Raw genomic sequence first — 20,502 nt, 5'->3', positions numbered from 1 at the left:
AAGGACATCTCTTCTTGTCTATGATGAAGTGTTCACTTGTGTGAGGGCGGGGCAAACTGTCACTCACACGAGATCAACCAATAGCAAACCACAACCATCCAATCAATTCCCTATGACAAAATCAAGCCCCGCCCTACATTTGTTCTTGTTCGAGAGGCCGTTTCACTCAGATATACGCCACAATAGGGAAGAGAAGACTCTCACATCCTCCGTTTCATGCCGACTTTAAGATGGCGCCTCAGCTTTCATGTATCCTTCACCGAGAAACCAATCCCAGAATGCATTGCAATGAGCTCTGTGAACATAAATCCAAGATGGTTGCAAAAGTTTTCAAGTTACCAAATATTATGCAAGATGTGTTTTCATGCCTTATTTTGATGCAAACATGAAACGATATAGGAATCAATGCTGAGTACAATCAAAAGTTGTGTCCCAAATGACGCATTATACTCTATATGCACTTACTATGTACTCTACCGTCTAGAGTATGAACTTTATAAGGTCATTTTTTCATCCAACTTGGCACTCTCTTTTTCATTTTCAGTGTACTGTGTACACACTACTCGTATTGTATTGTATATACTAAGACAGTGAGCTGGTTTTACTTTAAATTGGGAGAAACTACAATGCGCATTGTGGCATCTCTAGTAAAGGAAGTCCCGCCTTCAAAATAAGAGCCAATCACCAATTGGTAGTCATCGCTTCATTGTAGCCAGCCAGTGTTATTATAGTTTATTTTTGTTAAAAAATTTTATCCGTTTTTGTTTTATATTTTCTGCTTTTACTTTAATTTTAGTTTTAGTAATTTTGTTGTTTTTTGTTATTTTTGTTTTTATTTTAAAATATATCTATCATTTTTATTTTTATTTTATTTCCAGTTTTAGTTATATAGTATATCAAGTTAATCTAAATGAAAATGAAAAATGTTGTAGCTGAAAAAAGTTTTTTTATTCATTTATTTTTTTAAAGTTTATTCCTTTCTTCTGCTGAAGACAAAAGAAGATATTTTGAAGAATGTTGGTAACCAAACAATTGACTTCCATCTGATGAAAAAAAAAAATGGAAGTCAATGGGGTCCATCAACTGTTTGGTTACAGACGTTCTTCAAAATATCTTCTTTTGTCTTCAGCAGAAGAAAGAAATTCATAAAGGTTTGGAACAAGTAAATGATGACAGAGTTAAAAATTTTAGGTGAACTTTCCCTTTAAGTTCCCTCAAACTGTCAGCATTTACTCACCATGTTCCATTCTTCCATGAAACACAAAAGGAAATGTCAGGCGGGCGGAGAACCTCCTGCTTTTTTTCCCATACAATGAAAGAGAATGACGTCACTGATGATTGCTCTATGAAATAAGTGAAGACCAATGATGTTGCCACATGTCTTTTCTAAAAAGATGTCATTTAGATGGCACTGGATTTGAAGTATTTTTGTAGTGATACAGAAAATATTATTGTAATTTATCTTCATGATTTTGTTGAATGGAAAAGATCAGCTTAGATATTCTTCCTGATATGTTTTGTGTTCCTCAGAAGAAAATCATACAGATTTGAAACGTCATGTGGACGAATGCATAACGACAGCATTTTTTTCCCCCCATTTGACAGAGTGGCTGCCTTCTGTGCAGAATATTATTTGCCAAAAGTATTACAAGTTCATCACATTCAGCTCTTGAACCCGTATGGCATATGGCAGTGTGAAGGGCTTATCTGCTCTTGACTTTTAAACATTCGGCCTGCATTACATTTGCCTTTCCAACAGCTTTAAATCTCTCATTTCTTGCACAAACCATGTCAATAAAATCTTTTTTTCTCTCCCTGCGGTTTATCCAGCTGCTTACTCATTCACACGAGTCTTCATTCAGCCGCAGCCCCGGGGGTCTTCCTCATTGTACAATGCTTTGAGAAAGGAAGGAATAATAATGAACAGAAGAAATAGTGATGTCAGGAGGGAAAAAGGTTGTGTGTGAGCTATTTAGGATCGTTGAAATGTCGGAGCACGAATTCTCAGGCTTATAAGTCCAGTAATAACATTCATATCTAGATTCCTAGGAATATCATCAACCCTTCCTGGAAAAGCAATAGTGGGAAAGGAGCTGTGAAGTAATCCTAAAAAATACGTGTCCACCCATAGAGATAAATCTTCAAATGTCATAGTCAAATTGTCACTTTGGCACACATTCAAAAGGCGTTTGTGCCTTTTATGTGTCTTTAATGGATCTTGTGGACATCTTGAGACAAATCTCCTGCAGAAGATGCTATTGCAGGAATATTGTCCACTTAAAGTCTACGTATAGATTGCATACTATTGATTTACAAAGATTTTTTTTTGTAAAAATGCACAGGAAATGCATTACCAGTACATACGCTTAGCTAGCAAGCAACTGAATGGGAGGTTAGGTTGTATTTTAGTGAACCTGCATTAATCATTCGTGATGTAAGTTTTTTAATTGAGCTTTGAAGTTTCTGAATTGTACTTTTAGGTGGAGGAACTCATGGTTTTGCCCGAGGCCTCAATATCTGACACTTGCACAGGACTCGATTACGACTGTAGATGTGACGTAAAAAGACAGTGAGTATATTACTGTAAATGTGTTTCCCCTTCATTTGAACAACTTATTGATGAGCTGAAATGATTGTATGTGGTACATTTACATGGATGGTTTTACCAAAGCATCTTACAACATAAACCGACGACATATAAGAGCAGTAAATGAACAGCATGCCACAATCTAAGAGGAGCAAAGCATTATTTAATGCGCTCCTTCGGCGGTCTCACTCATTCGCCACCCCCTCTCTATATTATCCATCTTTCCCACCCCGTCTCTCTCTTTCTCTCCTACGTCTTGATTTCTCCCTCGGTATGTCCGTGCTGGCGTGGGGCTGAGTCACCAGACATCAGTTAACTCTGTGTTTATGCTCCTCCTTCGATTTCACCTCACAGTGGGATAAACCGAGCGGGAACCACTTATTATGAATGTCAGTCTTATTAGGCATAATATTTGGTTGTGTATGGACGAGAGGCTTGGATCCATTACTTATTTAGTGAACTTTAGTGTATTTGAAAGAGGCTTTAATAAGTGGTCATTTTGGGCTTTTCGGGATTTGTTGTCCTCAGTTGATGCCATAAGGAAGGTTTTTTTTTTTTTTTCCAGTGGACAGCATCAGTCATGTCTGTATAAAACAGACATGGTGATCAGAGATTGATCCTTTAAATGTCATTTGTTCAATAAGGTGGGAGTTTTTAGACAGTGCACAGCATGTTGGAATATACACACAATACAAATTCAGTGTTATTGCTCGTTCCTGTCAGGGTTGCATTCTAATTTCCGAATAAATTCCTGAATTTGAATGAAGGGAATATCAAACAGAATGCAGAATTGGAATTCAAAATATAGACAGACAGACAGATATAGACATAGACAAAGATAGATATTGACAGACAGACAGATAGAAAGATAGATATAGATAGACAGACAGAAAGATAGATAGATACAGACAGACAGACAGATAGATAGATAGATAGATAGATAGATAGATAGATAGATAGATAGATAGATAGATAGACAGACAGACAGACATATAGATAGATACAGACAGAGACAGACAGAAAGATAGATAGACATAGACAGATAGATAGATAGATAGATAGATAGATAGATAGATACATACAGACAGATAGACAGATAGATAGATAGATAGATAGATAGATAGATAGATAGACAGACAGACAGACAGACAGACAGACAGACATATAGATAGATACAGACAGACAGAAAGATAGATAGATATAGATATAGACATAGACAGACAGAAAGATAGATAGATAGATAGATAGATAGATAGATAGATAGATACAGACAGACAGACAGATAGACAGATAGATAGACAGACAGACAGAAAGATAGATATAGACATAGACAGACAGATAGATATAGACAGACAGAAAGATAGATAGATATAGACACAGACAGACAGATAGATATAGACAGACAGAAAGATAGATAGATATAGACACAGACAGACAGACAGATAGATAGATATAGACACAGACAGACAGATAGATATAGACAGACAGACAGAAAGATAGATAGATATAGACACAGACAGACAGACAGATAGATATAGACATAGACAGACAGACAGAAAGATAGATATAGATAGACAGACAGAAAGATAGATAGATAGATATACATATAGATAAACAGAAAGAAAGAAAGAAAGAAAGAAAGAAAGAAAGAAAGAAAGAAAGAAAGAGAGAATTAACCTTTGTCGACCAGGGTGGAAGAACCCTTCATTTCCTAGAATGCATCACCTGTACAATTTAGTAAATTCCTCTTCCTGTCATTCCAATTTGAATTAGACACACTCCAGTTGTACTTCTTGTGTGTTGTATCAAGCTTGTCAGTTTGAGTGACAGGACAACTAACCGGGCACAATGAGATAAAAGAAACAAGTGATGCATTTCCATGTTAATCTGATAACTAGAATATTTTCAGTTGCTTGGTTTTGATTTCTGTGGAGTCGCGTACTGACACCCAGAGGGAATCCAACATCCTGCTTAAGTTCTTTCTGATTGTCTGTTTGTATCATGATGTGCTGAATTTCTGCTTTTAGTGTGGACCGACAAATTAATTCCCCTTGGAAACGGTCTGGTTAGGATGTGGTATTAGGGACATATAAAAAGCAGATTGAATTTTTTTTTTTTAACCAATGCAAATTACCCAACAGGAGGTATGTGACCTGGTGCGGGTCTCCCATTGTAGTCGTCAATAGCAAAAAGCACAAATCTTCACACCTCATTGTCTGTCAGCATTGCCTCCCTGTTCATGGCCAAAATTAATTCACGTGAGAGACGAGACTAGTTGATAAATTGCACTGGCATTGCCGTGGGCGCATACGATCTCTCCCACTCCCTTGCTCAAATTGATTCTTCCTCCAGTGCACAATCCGTGACAGGGAATAAACTCTGTAGGATTAAAAATGGACATCCGTTCAGAGCCCCCCCCATCAAGCATTTGGCAGTGTTTTGTGTGTTAGTGCGGCGTGGGAGGCCAAAAGTGCGTGGGTGCGCAGCAGAACGTGCGCGAACGGAGTCTCTGAATCCATCAGATATTAGCCGGCGTGCGTTTTGCCGTGCTCTCGGGCTGCGTGTCTGTATAAAATAAGCTCCTTATTAAATGAGCACTTAAATAGTCCCATTCCCATCCAATTACTCTGTCATCCCCTCCATGCACTCGTTCTCTTACAAGCAAGTCGCAGCAAGAGAATGGAGAAGGAGTGGGTGGATTTTAGTGAACGGTGCTGGAATGGTTAACTCCACCCCACCTCCCCCCTCCTTTCCTGTTTGCTCTCCGCTGCCCAGTCTCATACTATGGCATTTCACGTCAGAGTGCAGCTGCAGCCAATCAGATTCTCCGGGCTGCCGCTTGACTCCGCCCCTCCTTCTGGCCTCATATATAGCAGTGCTCATTCTGTCTGCGCGTGTGTTCAACGTGCTGCTGCAGGGCTCGAGAGGCAGAGCACCGTGCCACTGACAAACACACTGACGTTGTGAGAGGATCTTCACTTCCATATATTGCGTTTCCTCTCTTGAGCGCATCCTTGTTGTTGTGTTTCCTGCATCCTGGCTTTAAGATGGGATGCACCCCTGGGCACTTCACCTGCCAGCCGCAGACAACAACAGCCCCAACCCTGGAGGGACAGTCACAAGAAGGAGGACACAAAGTCCCCGAGGTCCTTACGTCCCTAGAGAGGCTCTCGCAAGCCACGGGAGGGATGGAGAAGTCCTGGTACCGCTGCATCTTTCCCTTCGGGATCATCTCGTTGGTGATTGGAGTTGCCGGGACCGGGGTGACGTACGCGTATAACGATCTCCCGCAGACCAAGGTGGTGTCCGTGTTCCTGCTGATCGCGGGGCTGATCCTGGTGCTGATGGCGACCGCTTGCTGGACGGCCCATAAGAAGAAGCGCAGGAAAAAGAAGGAAGGGGGTTCTTTCAGCTCTGAACAGTGTCCCCTGTGAGAGCATCCGGAAACAGTGACGGGGAAAATAGACCTTTCTTTTTATTTTTAACAAGATTCTTGTCCGCTCAGGTGGCCGAGGACAGGCCCTCTCAGAGTATCCCATGGAAAAGGCCGGAGGCATGAAGGTTCACCGGAGTCACGCATGCAGTTTACCGTCGCTCAGCAGGTGTCTGGTATCAAAACAACCCTGGAAGAGGACGTACATCCCCGCATGCACACACACACACACACACACACAGGACACTTAACACTAACTGCGAGCCATTCCTGGAGCCACTGCTGCCGTCAACGCCGCTGTCAGTCTCTCGCATTCCTGTGACGAGCGGAGAAGTGGGCCAGCGGTGGCAACCGGACACCGCGTCGAAAGAGGAGTTCACCTCCGTCACCGTCGCACGTCATTCGCCCGTCCAGTGACACCGTAGCAATGTGTAAGCTTTAACACGGAGTGGAACTTGAACCTGCGTCTGCCGGCTAGAACCGGCAGCTGCGGATCAGGATAGGAAGAGAACGCGGACTGGAGAGGTCGAGAATGTGTGTGTGTGTGTGTGTGTGTGTGTGTGTGTGTGTGTGCGTGCGTGGAGGATGGACTACTAGAGAGACAAGACACCTGCTCGGCCTCTTTCGCTGTCAGCCCTCTGTCAATCGTAGCCGCTAATGATTTAGGACAAGGGGGCAGCAATTGATATTAAGGACACAAAGATCCGAGATTGATTTATTGGGATTTTTACACGGCTGTACAATGTGTTGAAGGAATTTTGCATTGGATTGTGTATGTGTGTGTGTGTGTGTGTGAGTGAGATTCTATCTGGCAAATTCAGGACTCTTCATGGACCTCATATAGCCGGTATTCGGGAAAAAACAACCGCAGAGGAATTTTATAACGACACGGTTCAGAGAAAGGCAAAGCAAGCCTAAGGCCCTTTTGTTCTGAGATAGCCTGAATAGAACATTAATTTCCTGTCAGACAGATGAGCAGGATTACTAGGGGGAAAAAAAGATGCCACAAGGGTACACGAAAAGTGTGTGTAAAGTTTTTGTTTCTTGTTCCAGTGCCTTGAGCAAGCGTTAGGACTTAGCATGGTACAGTACCTTAGCTCTGTTTCACCCCTCGGTCTCTCTTTTCCTCTTCCAGTGCCAGCTTTAAAACTCAAACTCAGCTATTTTATCATGTTCTCCTCACTCCCAAAAACAACACGCATAAATATGTCGTCACCCTGACCTGGTCAGAGCCCACAAAGGCTGGAGCTTACATCCGTTGCCTTGATCATTTGGCACATTGTTCCATAATTAATTAAAAATGAATATTCTTTCATCATTCTCTCACTCTCATGTCCTTCCAAACCTGTATGACATACTTTTTTTTTCCTCTGTGGAAGACAAAATAAGATATTTTGAAACTCAGTGGGGTCCAAAACAACACTTTTTTTGTAAGAACAGAACAAAAAACGGGACACATATGCATCTTGACCCACAAATGCGGACACATTTTTTAAAATATCTTCCTTTATGCTCCGCAGCTGATGGAAAGTCATACCGATTTGGAACCACATCAGGGCGAGTAAATGATGACAGAATTTTCCTTTTTGGAAAAAGTTTAGCTTTCAAAAGTCCTATAAATCATGGGAACACTCAGAAAACTCTGTGTGAAGAATAACATTTGGAGATGGACAGAAATCCATACCAATTCAGAGGTTAATACCCTTTTCCTTTCACGGAAAGCGTATCGATTGAGGTGTTTTGACCATGTTGAAGAGTGGATTTGAGAATCCTTGTGCACAAGAGAAAGAAAATAAACCGAGAAAGAGAGAGGATTAACAACCTTGAGTACTTAAAAAAAAAAGGCAGTTTTTGAAGCATTTGGCTGTTAGCACAAGCTCGGACTTGTTTGAGCCCAGAGGAAGATTTGATCACTCTTTCATAGCTCAGGATATTTAATGAATGCCTCAGTCGTGTTTAAGTATCAACCTTGGAGAAATAAAAGCTTTAGAGAAATAAAAATAGACACAAATTGAGATAATTATTCAAATACAGTAGGGGTTTAGAGATATACAATTAATCTGGATATCTGAACTAATTTGTTCTTGCATGAAAACGATTTGTGTCCATATTGGGAACTCAAATCTGAGCAGTTTTGAGACATTGTTGAGAAAACACGTGAGATAACTGGGTCTTTTTCTCCATTTGCCCTCCATTTAATCTCATCGCTAAAGACATTTTTGAGACATGAACGAGATCTCGTTTGTCATTTAAATAGACATGCAAGTTTGAGGCTAAGCTTATTGTAACTAGAAACACGTTTTTGGAGTGAATGCGTGCGCATGGCATGCAACTCAGCGGTTGCACTTGGGGCACGTCCAGATGGGATTGATTTTTAACAGTGACGTCTGACTACATGGCTAGGGATAAACACAGTGCCTTTTCGTTGACCGATGTGCGTGCTTTAAACTGCCTTTGCCTCCTTTAGCATTTTTACTAGCTTCACGCCAGAATGTGGTTTTTGTTCCTTTACAAAAATAGATTGCCGCCTTGTGTTGTTTTACAGCGTGCTAAAAGCTAAAAGTGAGTTTCCGACCGCATTTTAAACACTGTTCACAATGCTCTTAATGCAGCACGGGAAAAAGCAGACTAGAATCAGGCTAAATCAGGGATGAAGCTGGTGTTTAAGTGGGAAAGGGACCAGATGAGATCTCTTGGGATATCTGTGACTGACCCCTAATGGAGCACCTGATTGTATCATGGAAAGCCAGTAATCCAAGATAGTTGTTTACATGATCAAATTAAGATCACTGCATCCACCCCCCCCCCCCCCCCCCCCGCAAAAAAATTTCAATATCTTTTTTTGCATCGATTTTCAGGAAAAATATCTGATCACCCTTAAAACATAATTTTGCAAAAGCGCTGAAACGAATGCGGTGCAGTTTGTGTTTTGATATCTGAAAATATACTCAAACGTAAAATGTTCTTTTTTTTTATTATACAGATTTTTGGCCTTCCTGTGTGATCGTTTTCCATGCATATCTGGAAGTAGTTGTTCGCATGATTTCCTCCAGTTTTCAGATTTTCTTCAGCCCTTTTACAAGAGCTGGAAAGGAGGGAGGTTTATAGAGGGTGAACACATTTACAGAGTTGTGCAATTTCATGGAAGAGACGTGAGTAGAATGTCACGGCTATATGAGGAATGCACAATCAAACATATTGGGACCATATATTAAGTATTTATATATACTTAGCTTCGTTTATCGCCTTACAGTCTTCTGTTATCGCCTTACAGTCTTCTGTTGTACTTAAATCCACATCTGTACCCCCAATGTACTGACCTAGGCTTCGTTTCTCAAAAGCATCGTGAGTTAAGTTGCTCGTAGAGACCATTGGTGGCAATTGTTCTACAATCTACTAAGGCTTACGAGAAACGCAACCCTGTCCATGCGGTTTTGTTCTTGAAACTTGCTCTTGTTTCATGTTGAAAGTGGCAAAGTTGTTGTGAATGAGTGAGTCGTGAATGAATAACTGTTCTACTGTTTCATATTTTTGGAACGAGAAAGAGTAAATCTACCTCTCTTGTTCTGAGAGCGTGTTTTTTGCCACCCTTGCATTCTCCAGAATGCTTTTTCTCTTAAGCTGGAGGCAACAAATGCCAAAATCTGTATTCTGTGTCAAACTATGTGATGTAAATATTAGTTATTTATATTTTTACATTTATATTCATATTAAAAAGACTTTTGAAAAATTCTATTAAAGAACTGTTATGTGAAATAGTTATCACCGTGTCATTGTACTTTGTCGTTACCTGTGGTGTCATGTAACTAAAAGTAAAAGTAGTATACTCTTAAAAATAAAGGTTCTTTATTGGAATCGATGGTTCCATGAAGAACTTTAAATATCCATATAATCTTTCTATCCCACAAAAGGTTCTTTATAGTTGTAAAAGGTTCTTTAGATTGTTAAAATGATCTATCTATCTATCTATCTATCTATCCATCTATCTATCTATCATCTATCTATCTATCTATCTATCTATCTATCTATCTATCTATCTATCTATCTATCTATACTTTAAATAATTTTGCCTGCGTGCCATACATATCACATTTAGCTTCAATGTAGCTTCTTTAATACTTTAAGTAGCAGCTTAAGCTACAGATTTAAAGTAGTTGAAGAAGAAAAATGAAATTCCTAGAAATACAGAACATGCCTGGATGTTCAGCCCTGAGGGATAGTTTTTGTGGAAAAAATGTTATACCTTCACCCTCTGGCTTTTGATTCTAGTAAATCTATATGGAACCATGGTCCCTGCGGGCAGATCTATAAATATCTTCAGAGAGACAGACAGAAAGTGTGTGAGTCACAGGGATTTTCTCTTTAAAGGCTGCCTGCTTTCTCTCTCTCTCTGCATGTGTGCTCATGTATTTGAAAAATCATAATGAAATTTGAGCTTTGAAATTTTTATTTTGTTTGCCAGTTGGTGTCCGCTTTTCATGAGGAAATAATACTGACGCTTTTGATGCTTTTACAAGCTTACATTATTGTAGCTGACATCTTTTTTCCATATGAAGATGTTTGACCAACCTAAACGCACTGCTGTCGAGTTTAGCACCAATCAACAGACAGAAATCTTGCTGAGTTTCTGCAGGCATCTCAGACAAGAAGTGTTAAGTCAGAGATAATTGAGTTGGACGTCACAGCCATGGCCAATGGAAAAACAATCTCAATTTGTAAATCCGCAAGCATGTACCGAATAATCCCTCAAGTCAGCTGAAGGGCTTCAGTCAAGAGACTCCACTTACTAGAAGCATAATGCGGTGAATGTGTTGCATGTGTATTGAGATGGAAAATCTCATATAGGGACTTTGCAGAAACTTTGTTGCAGTAAATATATTATAATTTTGTTTAAATTATGAACTTGATGAAATGACTGGCTGAATGGGCACTATAGTACATTAGAAATTGCACCCTTCAGATTGAAAAAAGATTAGAGATAAAAGTACTGCGCCATGGTTCAACAGTATTACTCATGCTCTCAAGAGAGAAACTCGTAATCTAGAGTGCAAATGGAAACAAACTAATTTAGAGGTCTTTAGAATCACGTGGAAAGACAGTTAGTCTCGCTAAAGGGCTCTAAAAGCAGCCAGGATCGAGCATCTCTGCAAACTCACAGAAAATAATCATAATAACCCAAGGTTTTTATTTAGTACAGTGGCTAGATTAAAGGTAGAGTAGGCAATTGCGGAATGGCTAGCAATAGCAAGTTAGCATGAGATTCAACCCTCCCTTCAGAGCGCTCTTTAAAGCCACACCTCCTTCATGAACACATGATCGCACACAGCTGACAGGGTCTGCCAAGCTCAGAGTCTTTCTCAAAGCACATAACATTACAACAATAATGAACGTAAACAACTTACAGAGCTCTTACTTGTACTACCTGACTGCTGCAAAATAACTTCAGCGTTGATAATGTAGACATTAAGCATAAATCCGAGTCTGAGTCTGTTAACAGCTCCGGGTAGAACGTCACGGGTTGCCATCTTGTAATTACGGTACAACAAAAAATGTTTATAAAACAAATTGCCTACCCCACCTTTAACAAATAAACATACATCACCTGTCCTGAACTGAATATTCCATCACAGTTTAGTAGTAATGACGAATTTCTACTCTTGAGTAAATTGAAAGCATCAGAAATACAATTGTAAATGTTCAGCCTTTGGTAGCATTTTATGATTTGGTAGCATTTTTATGATTATCATCCCTCAAGAACAATTGCTGTGCTTTACAGCTATGTTAATTAAACCTATCATTACAGCTAAACCAACAACATGTTTATTAGATCCAATACCCACTAAATTAATGAAAGAAATGTTACCAGAAGCAGAAGAGCCTCTTCTCAATATTATTAACTCGTCTTTATCTCCAGGTCATGTTCCAAGATCGTTCAAGCTGGCAGTTATTAAGCCTCTCATTAAGAAACCACAATTAGATCCAAATGAATTCGCAAAGTAAAGACCCATTTCAAATATTCTATTCATGTCTAAAACACTAGAACAAATTGTGTCCGCTCAATTGTGCTCATTCCTGCAATACAATATCTAAATTTTAGTCTGGATTCAGGTCCCATCATAGCACAGAAACTGTTAAAATTACAAATGACTGACTTCTAGCTTCTGACCAAGGCTGTGTCTAAATTCTAGTTTTACTTGATCTTAGTGCTGCGTTCGACACTACAGATCAAAAATACTCATAGATTGACTACAAAATTGACTGGTATTCAGGCATTAAAGGAACACACCGACTTTTGGGGACTTTAGCTTATTCACCTTATCCCCCAGAGTTAGATAAGTCCATACATACCCTTTTCATCTCTGTGGATGCCGTAACTGTCTGACGCAGCCACCGCTAGCCTAGCTTAGCACAAAGACTAGAGGTAAACGGCTCCAGCTAGACAGCGTGTACATGAGCAAATCACTCCGCAGAAGTGTTACTTTAAGATGGTTTAGATCGTACCTATCAGACCTTTACCATTTTGTCTATTTAAATGGGGAAGTATCTAAGTTAACGTCAGTAAATTATGGAGTGCCTCAAGGATCTGTGTTAGGCCCTCTGCTATTTTCAATATATATGCTGCCACTTGGTAATATGATAAGAAAACATGGAATAAGTTTCCACTGTTATTCTAATGATACTTAGTTATATATTTCAACATGACCAGATAAAATCTCTAAATTATCCAAGTTGACAGAGTGTTAAAGATATAAAATATTGGATGACCAGTAATTTTCTTCTATTTTATTCAGATATGACTGAGGTGGACCAAAACTGTACTGTTACTTCATCCTCTGTCTACAGTAAAAGACCTGAGAGTTATATTAGACAGCAGCTTGTCGAAAATCACATTTCATATGTTACAAAAACAGCCTTCTTCCACCTCAGAAACATTGCTTAGCTTTGGAACATGCTCTCAGTTTCTGATGCAGAAAAGCTAGTTCTAAGATGATACAAATCATGCTGTTCGCTTACATCATGTATTCGTTTAGGCAGAAACAATGATCTCATTAAAGCCATTACAAGTTGTGATCAAAATGATTACAATATATAGACAATTTGGCAGTTGTGTATGTTGATTCAGAGTTGGCATCATTTGTTGCCGTCATTATCAGGACGGCTATTGCAGAGTTTAGGAGACGCTCTCCCTCCTTAAGCGGACTTAAATATTCTAGGTACTACCAGAAGCCCTGAGTTTTGTGATCTTAAAGAGCGTGATGGATTGTAGGACGAAAGAAGATCAGTTAAATACACAGGAGCCTTATAGGCCAGTAGCAATACTTCATAATAAATACAGAACTGTACATTTCTGGACATATGGACATAACTTGTACACAGTCACATCTGCTAACGGATTACTCTCTAAACTGAAATGTAGAAGCGTGCCTTTTCTGTAAAGCTGCTTTGAAACGATTGTGTATTGTGAAAAGTGCTATACAAATAAATGTGAATTGAAATCCAATCCTTTTGGGCCACGCATTTGAGTTATTCCTCAGCACATATTGTGTACACAACAATGTGTAATTGCGGGTTATTATGCTTAACTTGCTGATTTTTTGCTCTCACTTCTCCAATCTCAGCCTTGTGTTCTTTTGGGGGAATTCCAAAAGTGTGATTAGGATAGTCAGCGAGACAAACAGCTTTTGTTCAGGATCAATATAGTGCTGTTCTTACTCTGCATTTCTTCCGTATGAGAAATCCATTAACAATCCGAGCACTTTCTTTCCATATCCTCGCTTTCCACTTCTCAAATGCGCTCAGGCACTACCTAACCACAGGTAATTTCCCACAAAACCGAGCGTGCCGTGTGAAACGTCCGTGCCCTTCCACCAGAGACTCTAAACGTTAGCGTGTGAATGTTTGAGCAGGAAACAGGTTGATTTAGGGAAAAGGGGAAAAGGCCACAGGAGGCGACTCTGGGCGTGTGATGGTCAGGGTAGATTACAGGAATCCTGGCAGCGAAGCTTTTCCTCCCCGTTCCACCCAGTCTTGACTTTAGAGCTGGCCGGCGCTGACCTCTCCCGCTCCACTGAACTCTCCGATCAATTACACCAGCTCCCTTTCCTGCCTTCTCACATGCACACGGATTCAGCGCAACTTCAGCACGCCTGCTTCCTCTCTGAGTGCTGAGAAAAGTGGGCGGCTTTAAAAATAGGTCACGTTTCGTTGAACTTTAAGTTGTTAATTGAGTAGTGATAAAAGGCAAAGCTTTTTGCTTTCCGTCTCTTTTTCTAAAAAATTGTTTTTAGAGTATTCCCTCAAGCTTCTTTTTTCTCCAAGTGGCAGTAAAATACAAGGATGAAAAAAACTGGCGTTTTATTTTATTGGCCAATATGCTGTTTTTATTGGCCAAAGAATGTAAATAACTTTTGTAAATTAAAATGTGAGCAGCTACCATGATAGTTTGTTGTGGGTGGTTACCAGGGCGATGATATGCAGTATCTAGTCTGTTACTATGTGGTTGCTATAATGTTAGGATATTTTGTTTAGTTGCCATGGTTTTCTGCCAGGGCATTGCTATGTGGTTTCTAGGTTGTTTCTATATTCTGGGTGGTTGCTAGGGCATCGCTAGGGTGTTTGGTTGCTTGCCAGTGTGTTTCTGTGTGGTTACCGGTATACTGTTTTTTTTTTCTCTTGTTTCTAGGGTTTTCTGGGTGGTTTTTTTTATTTTTATTTTTATTTATTTTTTTTATAGCGCTTTATCTGAGACCTCAAAGCGCTTTACATAGAAGGGGGGAATCTCCTCAACCACCACCAATGTGCAGCATCCACTTGGATGATGCGACGGCAGCCATATTGCGCCAGAACGCCCACCACACACCAGCTTACTGGTGGAGAGGAGACAGTGATGAAGCCAATCAGTGTATGAGGATGATTAGAAGGCCATGATGGACAGCGGCCAAGGGGCAAATTTGGCCAGGATGCCAGGATGCCAGGATGCAAATTTGGCCAGGATGCCAAATGGTTGCCAGGGCATTACTAGGGTGTTTGGCTGCTTGCCAGGGTGTTTCTAGATGGTTGATATGCTGTAAGGAGGTCTTTGTGGTTGCCAGGGCATTGCTATGTGGCTTTGTTGTTTCTATGCATGTCTGTGGTGGCTAGGGCATCATTAGGGTGTTTAGCGGCTAGCCAGTGTGTTTTTTTGTTGTTGTTGCTAGGGTTTTCTGGATGGTTGCCAGGGCATTGCTATGTGGTTTTGATGTTTTTAATGCTGTTTCTATATTATGACTGGTGGCTAGGGCACCACAAGGGTGTTTGGGTGTTGCTAGGGTGTTTTTTGTTGATGCTATAGTTTTCTGAGTGGTTGCCAGGGCATTGCTATGTGGTTTTGTTGTTCCTATATTCTGGGTGGTTGCTAGGGTGTTTGGCTGCTTGCTAGGGTGTTTTTTGTTGTTTGTAGGGTTTTCTGGGCGGTTGCCAGGGCCATTGCTATGTGGTTTTGTTGTTTCTATGCTGTTTCTATATTTTGGGTGGTTGCTAGGACATCACTAGGGTGTTTGGCTGCTTGCCAGGGTGTTGCTAGGGTGTTTCCAGATGGTTGTTATGCTGTCAGGAGGTTTTGTTACTATGGTGTTGGTGTTTTTAGGATGTTTTGGGTAGTTAGGTTGTTGCTCACTGACCCAAGTCAAAAGACTCTGCATTCGGTTTGCATTGTATTATTCTTTAAGTATATATACTATTATGCACCTAAAACCTTTATTTAGATTTATTTTATTGTATATATGCATCCCACAAATGTGTAACAAATGGAAAAAAGTACTCTCTACTCCTAGATATAGCTCTGATCCCTTCTTAAATGTCAGTCAGTTGGATTTTTTTTCACAAGCACAACTAAAAATACACTATATCCTACTTAATATAGAAAACCGTCCATAATCATCTTTCCAAAGCTGAAGAGGGGATGTGCATGTGATAATTGCATTAATGACTATGCTAAAACTGCTAAAAATGTCTCCCACCTAACATCTCTGTCCCAGAACGCACAATGATGCCTCACAGAGGCAAACTGCAGTTTGATATAATCTTTCAAAGCAAATAAAATTACAGCATCTTAGAAGTCCTTGCATGGCTTTTAGACGTCCCATTTTGTGCCATCAAACAGCCTTTTCACGAGAGGGGGGCGAATTATCCCTGTGAGGAAAACTTGAGTAGGGTAAATGGAGGTGCTAAATTGACTGTTGCATCAGATGGCAGGGTGAACTCTACCAGATGTTCCACTGCATTTATCCACCAATTAAACAGCGAGAGTTTCCTGGAAAATCGCCTGCTTGGGGTTCTTCAATTATCCTCAGATTCAGCTCACACAGGGAGAACTGCACGGCAGGAATGTCAAAATAAATAAGGATGATCCGTTTCCTGTTTCGCCAAGACAAATATTTGTACTAAATACGGTTCAGTGAGTTTAAAATAACCAGCTGGCTCAATCCATGATTACTGAAAGATGTAATTAGAAAGAGAATTTAGCACCATTAATCGAGAGAGCTGATGAGTAAATAAACACAAAGTCTCCCGTGAACATGCTGATGGAAATGCAATGGAAATACAACATTTATATTTTTAAAAGGGTTAGAACTGGTACACAAACTGATGGAAATGCTTGCGAATTGCAATGCAATATAAAACGGAAGTTGCGATAGTCTTTTCTTCCCTATTGTGACACACAACAGCTTCTCCAACAAGAAAAAAAATGTAGGGCGAGACTCGATTTTTTTCCTTTGGGAATTGATTGGATCGTTTGCTATTGCTGCGATTTTCTAATGTAATCTGTCTTAGGTGGAGCAGGGAAGAGGAGAGGCGAAGATCTAATTGCATTTTATTCAAATATAAACGAAGATAATCCAAACGGGTGAAACTTAAACACAAGGAAATACAAATACAGGGAAACAAACGCATTGGGGAATTGACAGATTCCTATCACGGTATAATTGATCCACACTCCGGAACAGATGGTGGCGGTAATGCACCAATAAGATAGATGCCAACCACCGTTAAAAAAAGAAGAAGAATAATTTTGGAGGGAAATCGACAGTTCAAAGTCCAGTGAGTATCAACAGATTTGATTCATTCTGTCATGTTTTGTGCTGTTAGATTGGGTCCCCATTGACTTCCATAGTATCTTTTTTTCTTACTATGGAAGTCAATGGGGTCCATCAACTGTCTGGTCACCAACATTCTTCAAAATATCTTCTTTTGTGTTCAACAGAAGAAAGAAACTCATACAGGTTTGAAACAACTTGAGGGTGAGTAAATGATGACTGAATTTTCATTTTTGGGTTAACTATCCCTTTAAAATCACCATGAAATCAAAATTGACATCTTTTTTTTTTATGGAATCACTCCTTTATTGCAGTTTAAATTATATTTCCGTGCACGTCTTTTCATGTGCGCTCGTAATCTTAATCAAAATTACTTCCCCTCCCTCTTACATCATCTCTTCTCTGATGATGTGTTTACTGGCATGAGGGCGGAGCAACCTGTCACTCACATGGGTTCCACCAATAGCAAACCACAACCATCCAATCAAATTCACATGGACAAAATCAAGCCCCGCCCTACATTTGTTCGAGAATCTTTTACTTAAACATCACAAAAAGGAAAGGAAAATACATCGCAACTTCCATTTCACGCCGACTTTAAAACATTCAATCCTGTTTGATTTGTCTTAAATCTGATTATCAATTCTTTTCAAGTTGACGTCCTCATGTAAGCAAACCATCAGCCCCTCACTGATTTATTCCCATTCTGTTCATTTTGTCAATATTGTGTAAATAATCAAGAGTTATATTTACTAAAGTTTAAGTGCCTGATCTTGACCCGAACATATTTCTGAAAGCCTGTTTAACTGAAAAATACTTAAACACAAGGATACTTATTTTTCGAATGGTCACTGAGTTCAGTCTTGTGTGAAGAATTTTAAGCACGCTGCTATATCTCACGTTTATTTTACATGTCTTCCACTGAGAGCCAATAAACACTGAAAATCAACTGGAATCTTCCAGATCCTCTGAGAGACACGATCCGCTACACCTGGTTTTAAAAATATAATATCGTTTCGTTTCCGGTTGCCATGGAAACACATCCATTGTCAATTCAGCCCTCATTTGGACCCTTTCATTGTACAGGTGCACACACTCCCATTTAATGCTGGTCATTTGGAAAGCATAATTCTGTTCCTTTGTATAAGCGTAAATATACGCCGTCAGTGGAGGCTGTTATCTCTGTGCCAGTTCAAAAACCTTCAGACCTGCATCAAAGTTCAAGTGAAGTCAAAACCTTGCGTATACATCTTTCAACGGGTGAAAAAACAATAAACAGATGAATATCATATCACATAAAGGTACTCACCACCAGCATCTAAGCAAGCTTTCTGTAACTCAGTTAAATGCAGTTGTTTATATTCATTACTTGTTGCTGCCAATAATCTAATTCTCAATGAGCGACTAAAGCACCTCTTGCTCTTCACAGCACTGTCACCTGATTAGATTACTGGCTCAAATGCGTACAAGATGCTTTCTTTAACAAGATGCAAAGCTTTTATGACTTGAATAGACACTTCAATCATGCATGCAGTTGATTAGTATCAATAGCTTTTTGCTACACTTTTAAAATGATGCAATATATATGCACAAGCCTATTGATAAACAGTTAAGATTGAGGAATGCATCATGGATAACCAAACAAAAATGACATGAGTTATGACTCAAATGAATAGTCATTCCATTATATGTGTGGCGTTTTCCCCCTGTTCTCTTTGTCTATGCGGAAAGCCACTAATAATCACTCTGTCAGACGTGACAGGCTTGATGAAAGCTAATCGTCAGCACTTTGTGACGGTTACCATGAACACACAACCCATATTCATGACAAAGTCTCAATGCACTCTTAAAAATAAAGGTTTCAAAAAGGGTTTTTTTTGTTGCTGCGATGCCATAGAATACCTATTTTAAGTTCCCTAAAGAATCTTTCAGTGAAACCGAACATCATTTAAACCTTTTTCCCACTATGAAGAACCTTTTGTGCAATGCAAAGGAATCATTAATGCCAACCTTTCGAGCCATCGAGACACTGATAAACATGTGAGAATGATTTAACTTTCCTGAACTGAAAGACATTGTGTCAAAGCCAAGGTCTTATTGTGAAATCCACAATATTTGATTCTGATTATTAGGTCGCAGCATTTTGCTTTCGGTGTGTTTGTAAAATGACTGCTGAACTGTGTCGACCATTGACCCAACAATCAATAGCGATTCGTTTTATGCCTGTCCTCCTTCTCACATAATAAAACTGTGATCAATACCTCATCTACGTTTGGTTTGTTTTCATAAAAAGACCCCAGTGAAAAATAAATATAACAACATGTATTTGAAATACATTTGTTTTATGCCAAGTGTAGGCTACTACAAAAACATTTACATATTGTACTTATGCAATATAAATATGCATTTTGGTATACTAAATTGATATAGGCTACTTAAAGCCTTTGTATTCTTTAGTTATCCGGAAATAGCGCTGAGGTTCAACTAAAGATATACTTAAGTTTGACCTGTGCTAAAGTGAAACTATTGCAAGTATACTTGAGGTACACTTTAAATATCTTACATTTACTAATATTATACAGTGATCATACTATCCTTATAATAGTGATATTAAAACACATTTTAGGCTTAATATTAAGAAATGTACACTGCAATAAAGAAGTACTCCAAATAAAGTTTAATTATAATATTTATATATTACTAAGTCTCAAGTTATATGTCAGTAAATATGTTAATGGGTTAATGAAATACATTTTGATACAAATTTACATACAAATATATAGTGTTTCTGTTTTGTTTTTAGGGATTCATTAAATGCATTAAATAATAATGATACAATTGTTACTATGTTTGTAATTGGTAAACATGTAACCATATTTTAAAAATCAAGGATCTTTCTTTTAAAGGATTTTTTTTTTTTTTAAATAAATGGGGTAATTAAAAAAGGTTGAAACGATTCATTAATATTATTTGAATACAATGTATTATTTAACAGAACATAGCCGCCCTAGTAGGCATATATTATTATTTTTAACAGCATATGAGGTAAGTTATAGCAGAAACACTTTGGTTAGCCAAATGTGTTTAGTTTATCGTATTACAGGCTCTGTTTAAGGGTTGCTTTGGACGTAAGTCTTACAAATTAATTTGATTTAATATATGAAAAAATACACATTTCTTCTGACTGATTTCGCTAATGTTATGCAATAATATACTACATCTCCCAGAATTCTCCGAGCGAAGCGAAACCCCTGAACCACTGCTGCCCCATGGTCCCACAGCACTGGAAGCGCGTAATTCGAAATAGCATCTTTTCAGCCAATACATCGACGCCTTTTATCTGTTCAGAAGAATTGACCAATTGCGCTTCGAGGTTTACGCGAAAGCCAATCAGAGCGCAGCAGCGA

General features: G+C 39.2%; 2 protein-coding genes across 2 annotated transcripts in view; both read left to right on the top strand.

Annotated features, from left to right (window-relative positions):
* The first annotated feature begins 2,455 nt into the window (after positions 1-2,455).
* ccnf (cyclin F) overlaps positions 2,456-20,502 on the top strand; it is a 42,328-nt gene continuing 24,281 nt past the window's right edge. Inside the window, exon 1 of the mRNA XM_079585638.1 lies at positions 2,456-2,569. Coding sequence (XP_079441764.1) covers position 2,569 — 1 coding nt within the window. The 5' untranslated portion in view covers positions 2,456-2,568. The remainder of the gene's footprint in view (positions 2,570-20,502) is intronic.
* LOC306984627 (transmembrane protein 100) lies at positions 5,488-9,775 on the top strand. Its single transcript, XM_079586137.1, has one exon. It carries the CDS (start codon positions 5,635-5,637, stop codon positions 6,019-6,021), a length of 387 nt encoding a protein of 128 aa, XP_079442263.1. The 5' UTR covers positions 5,488-5,634; the 3' UTR covers positions 6,022-9,775.

The sequence above is a fragment of the Phoxinus phoxinus genome (genome assembly GCF_949152265.1).
Source record: "Phoxinus phoxinus genome assembly, chromosome: 1".
NCBI lineage: Eukaryota > Metazoa > Chordata > Actinopteri > Cypriniformes > Leuciscidae > Phoxinus > Phoxinus phoxinus.
Note: the sequence above shows the minus strand (reverse complement) of the source record. Positions and strands in the feature narration are given on the sequence as shown.

Excerpts from the sequence above, each read along its gene's own strand:
- LOC306984627 (XM_079586137.1), top strand. The coding sequence starts at position 5,635 with ATGGGATGCACCCCTGGGCACTTCACCTGCCAGCCGCAGACAACAACA.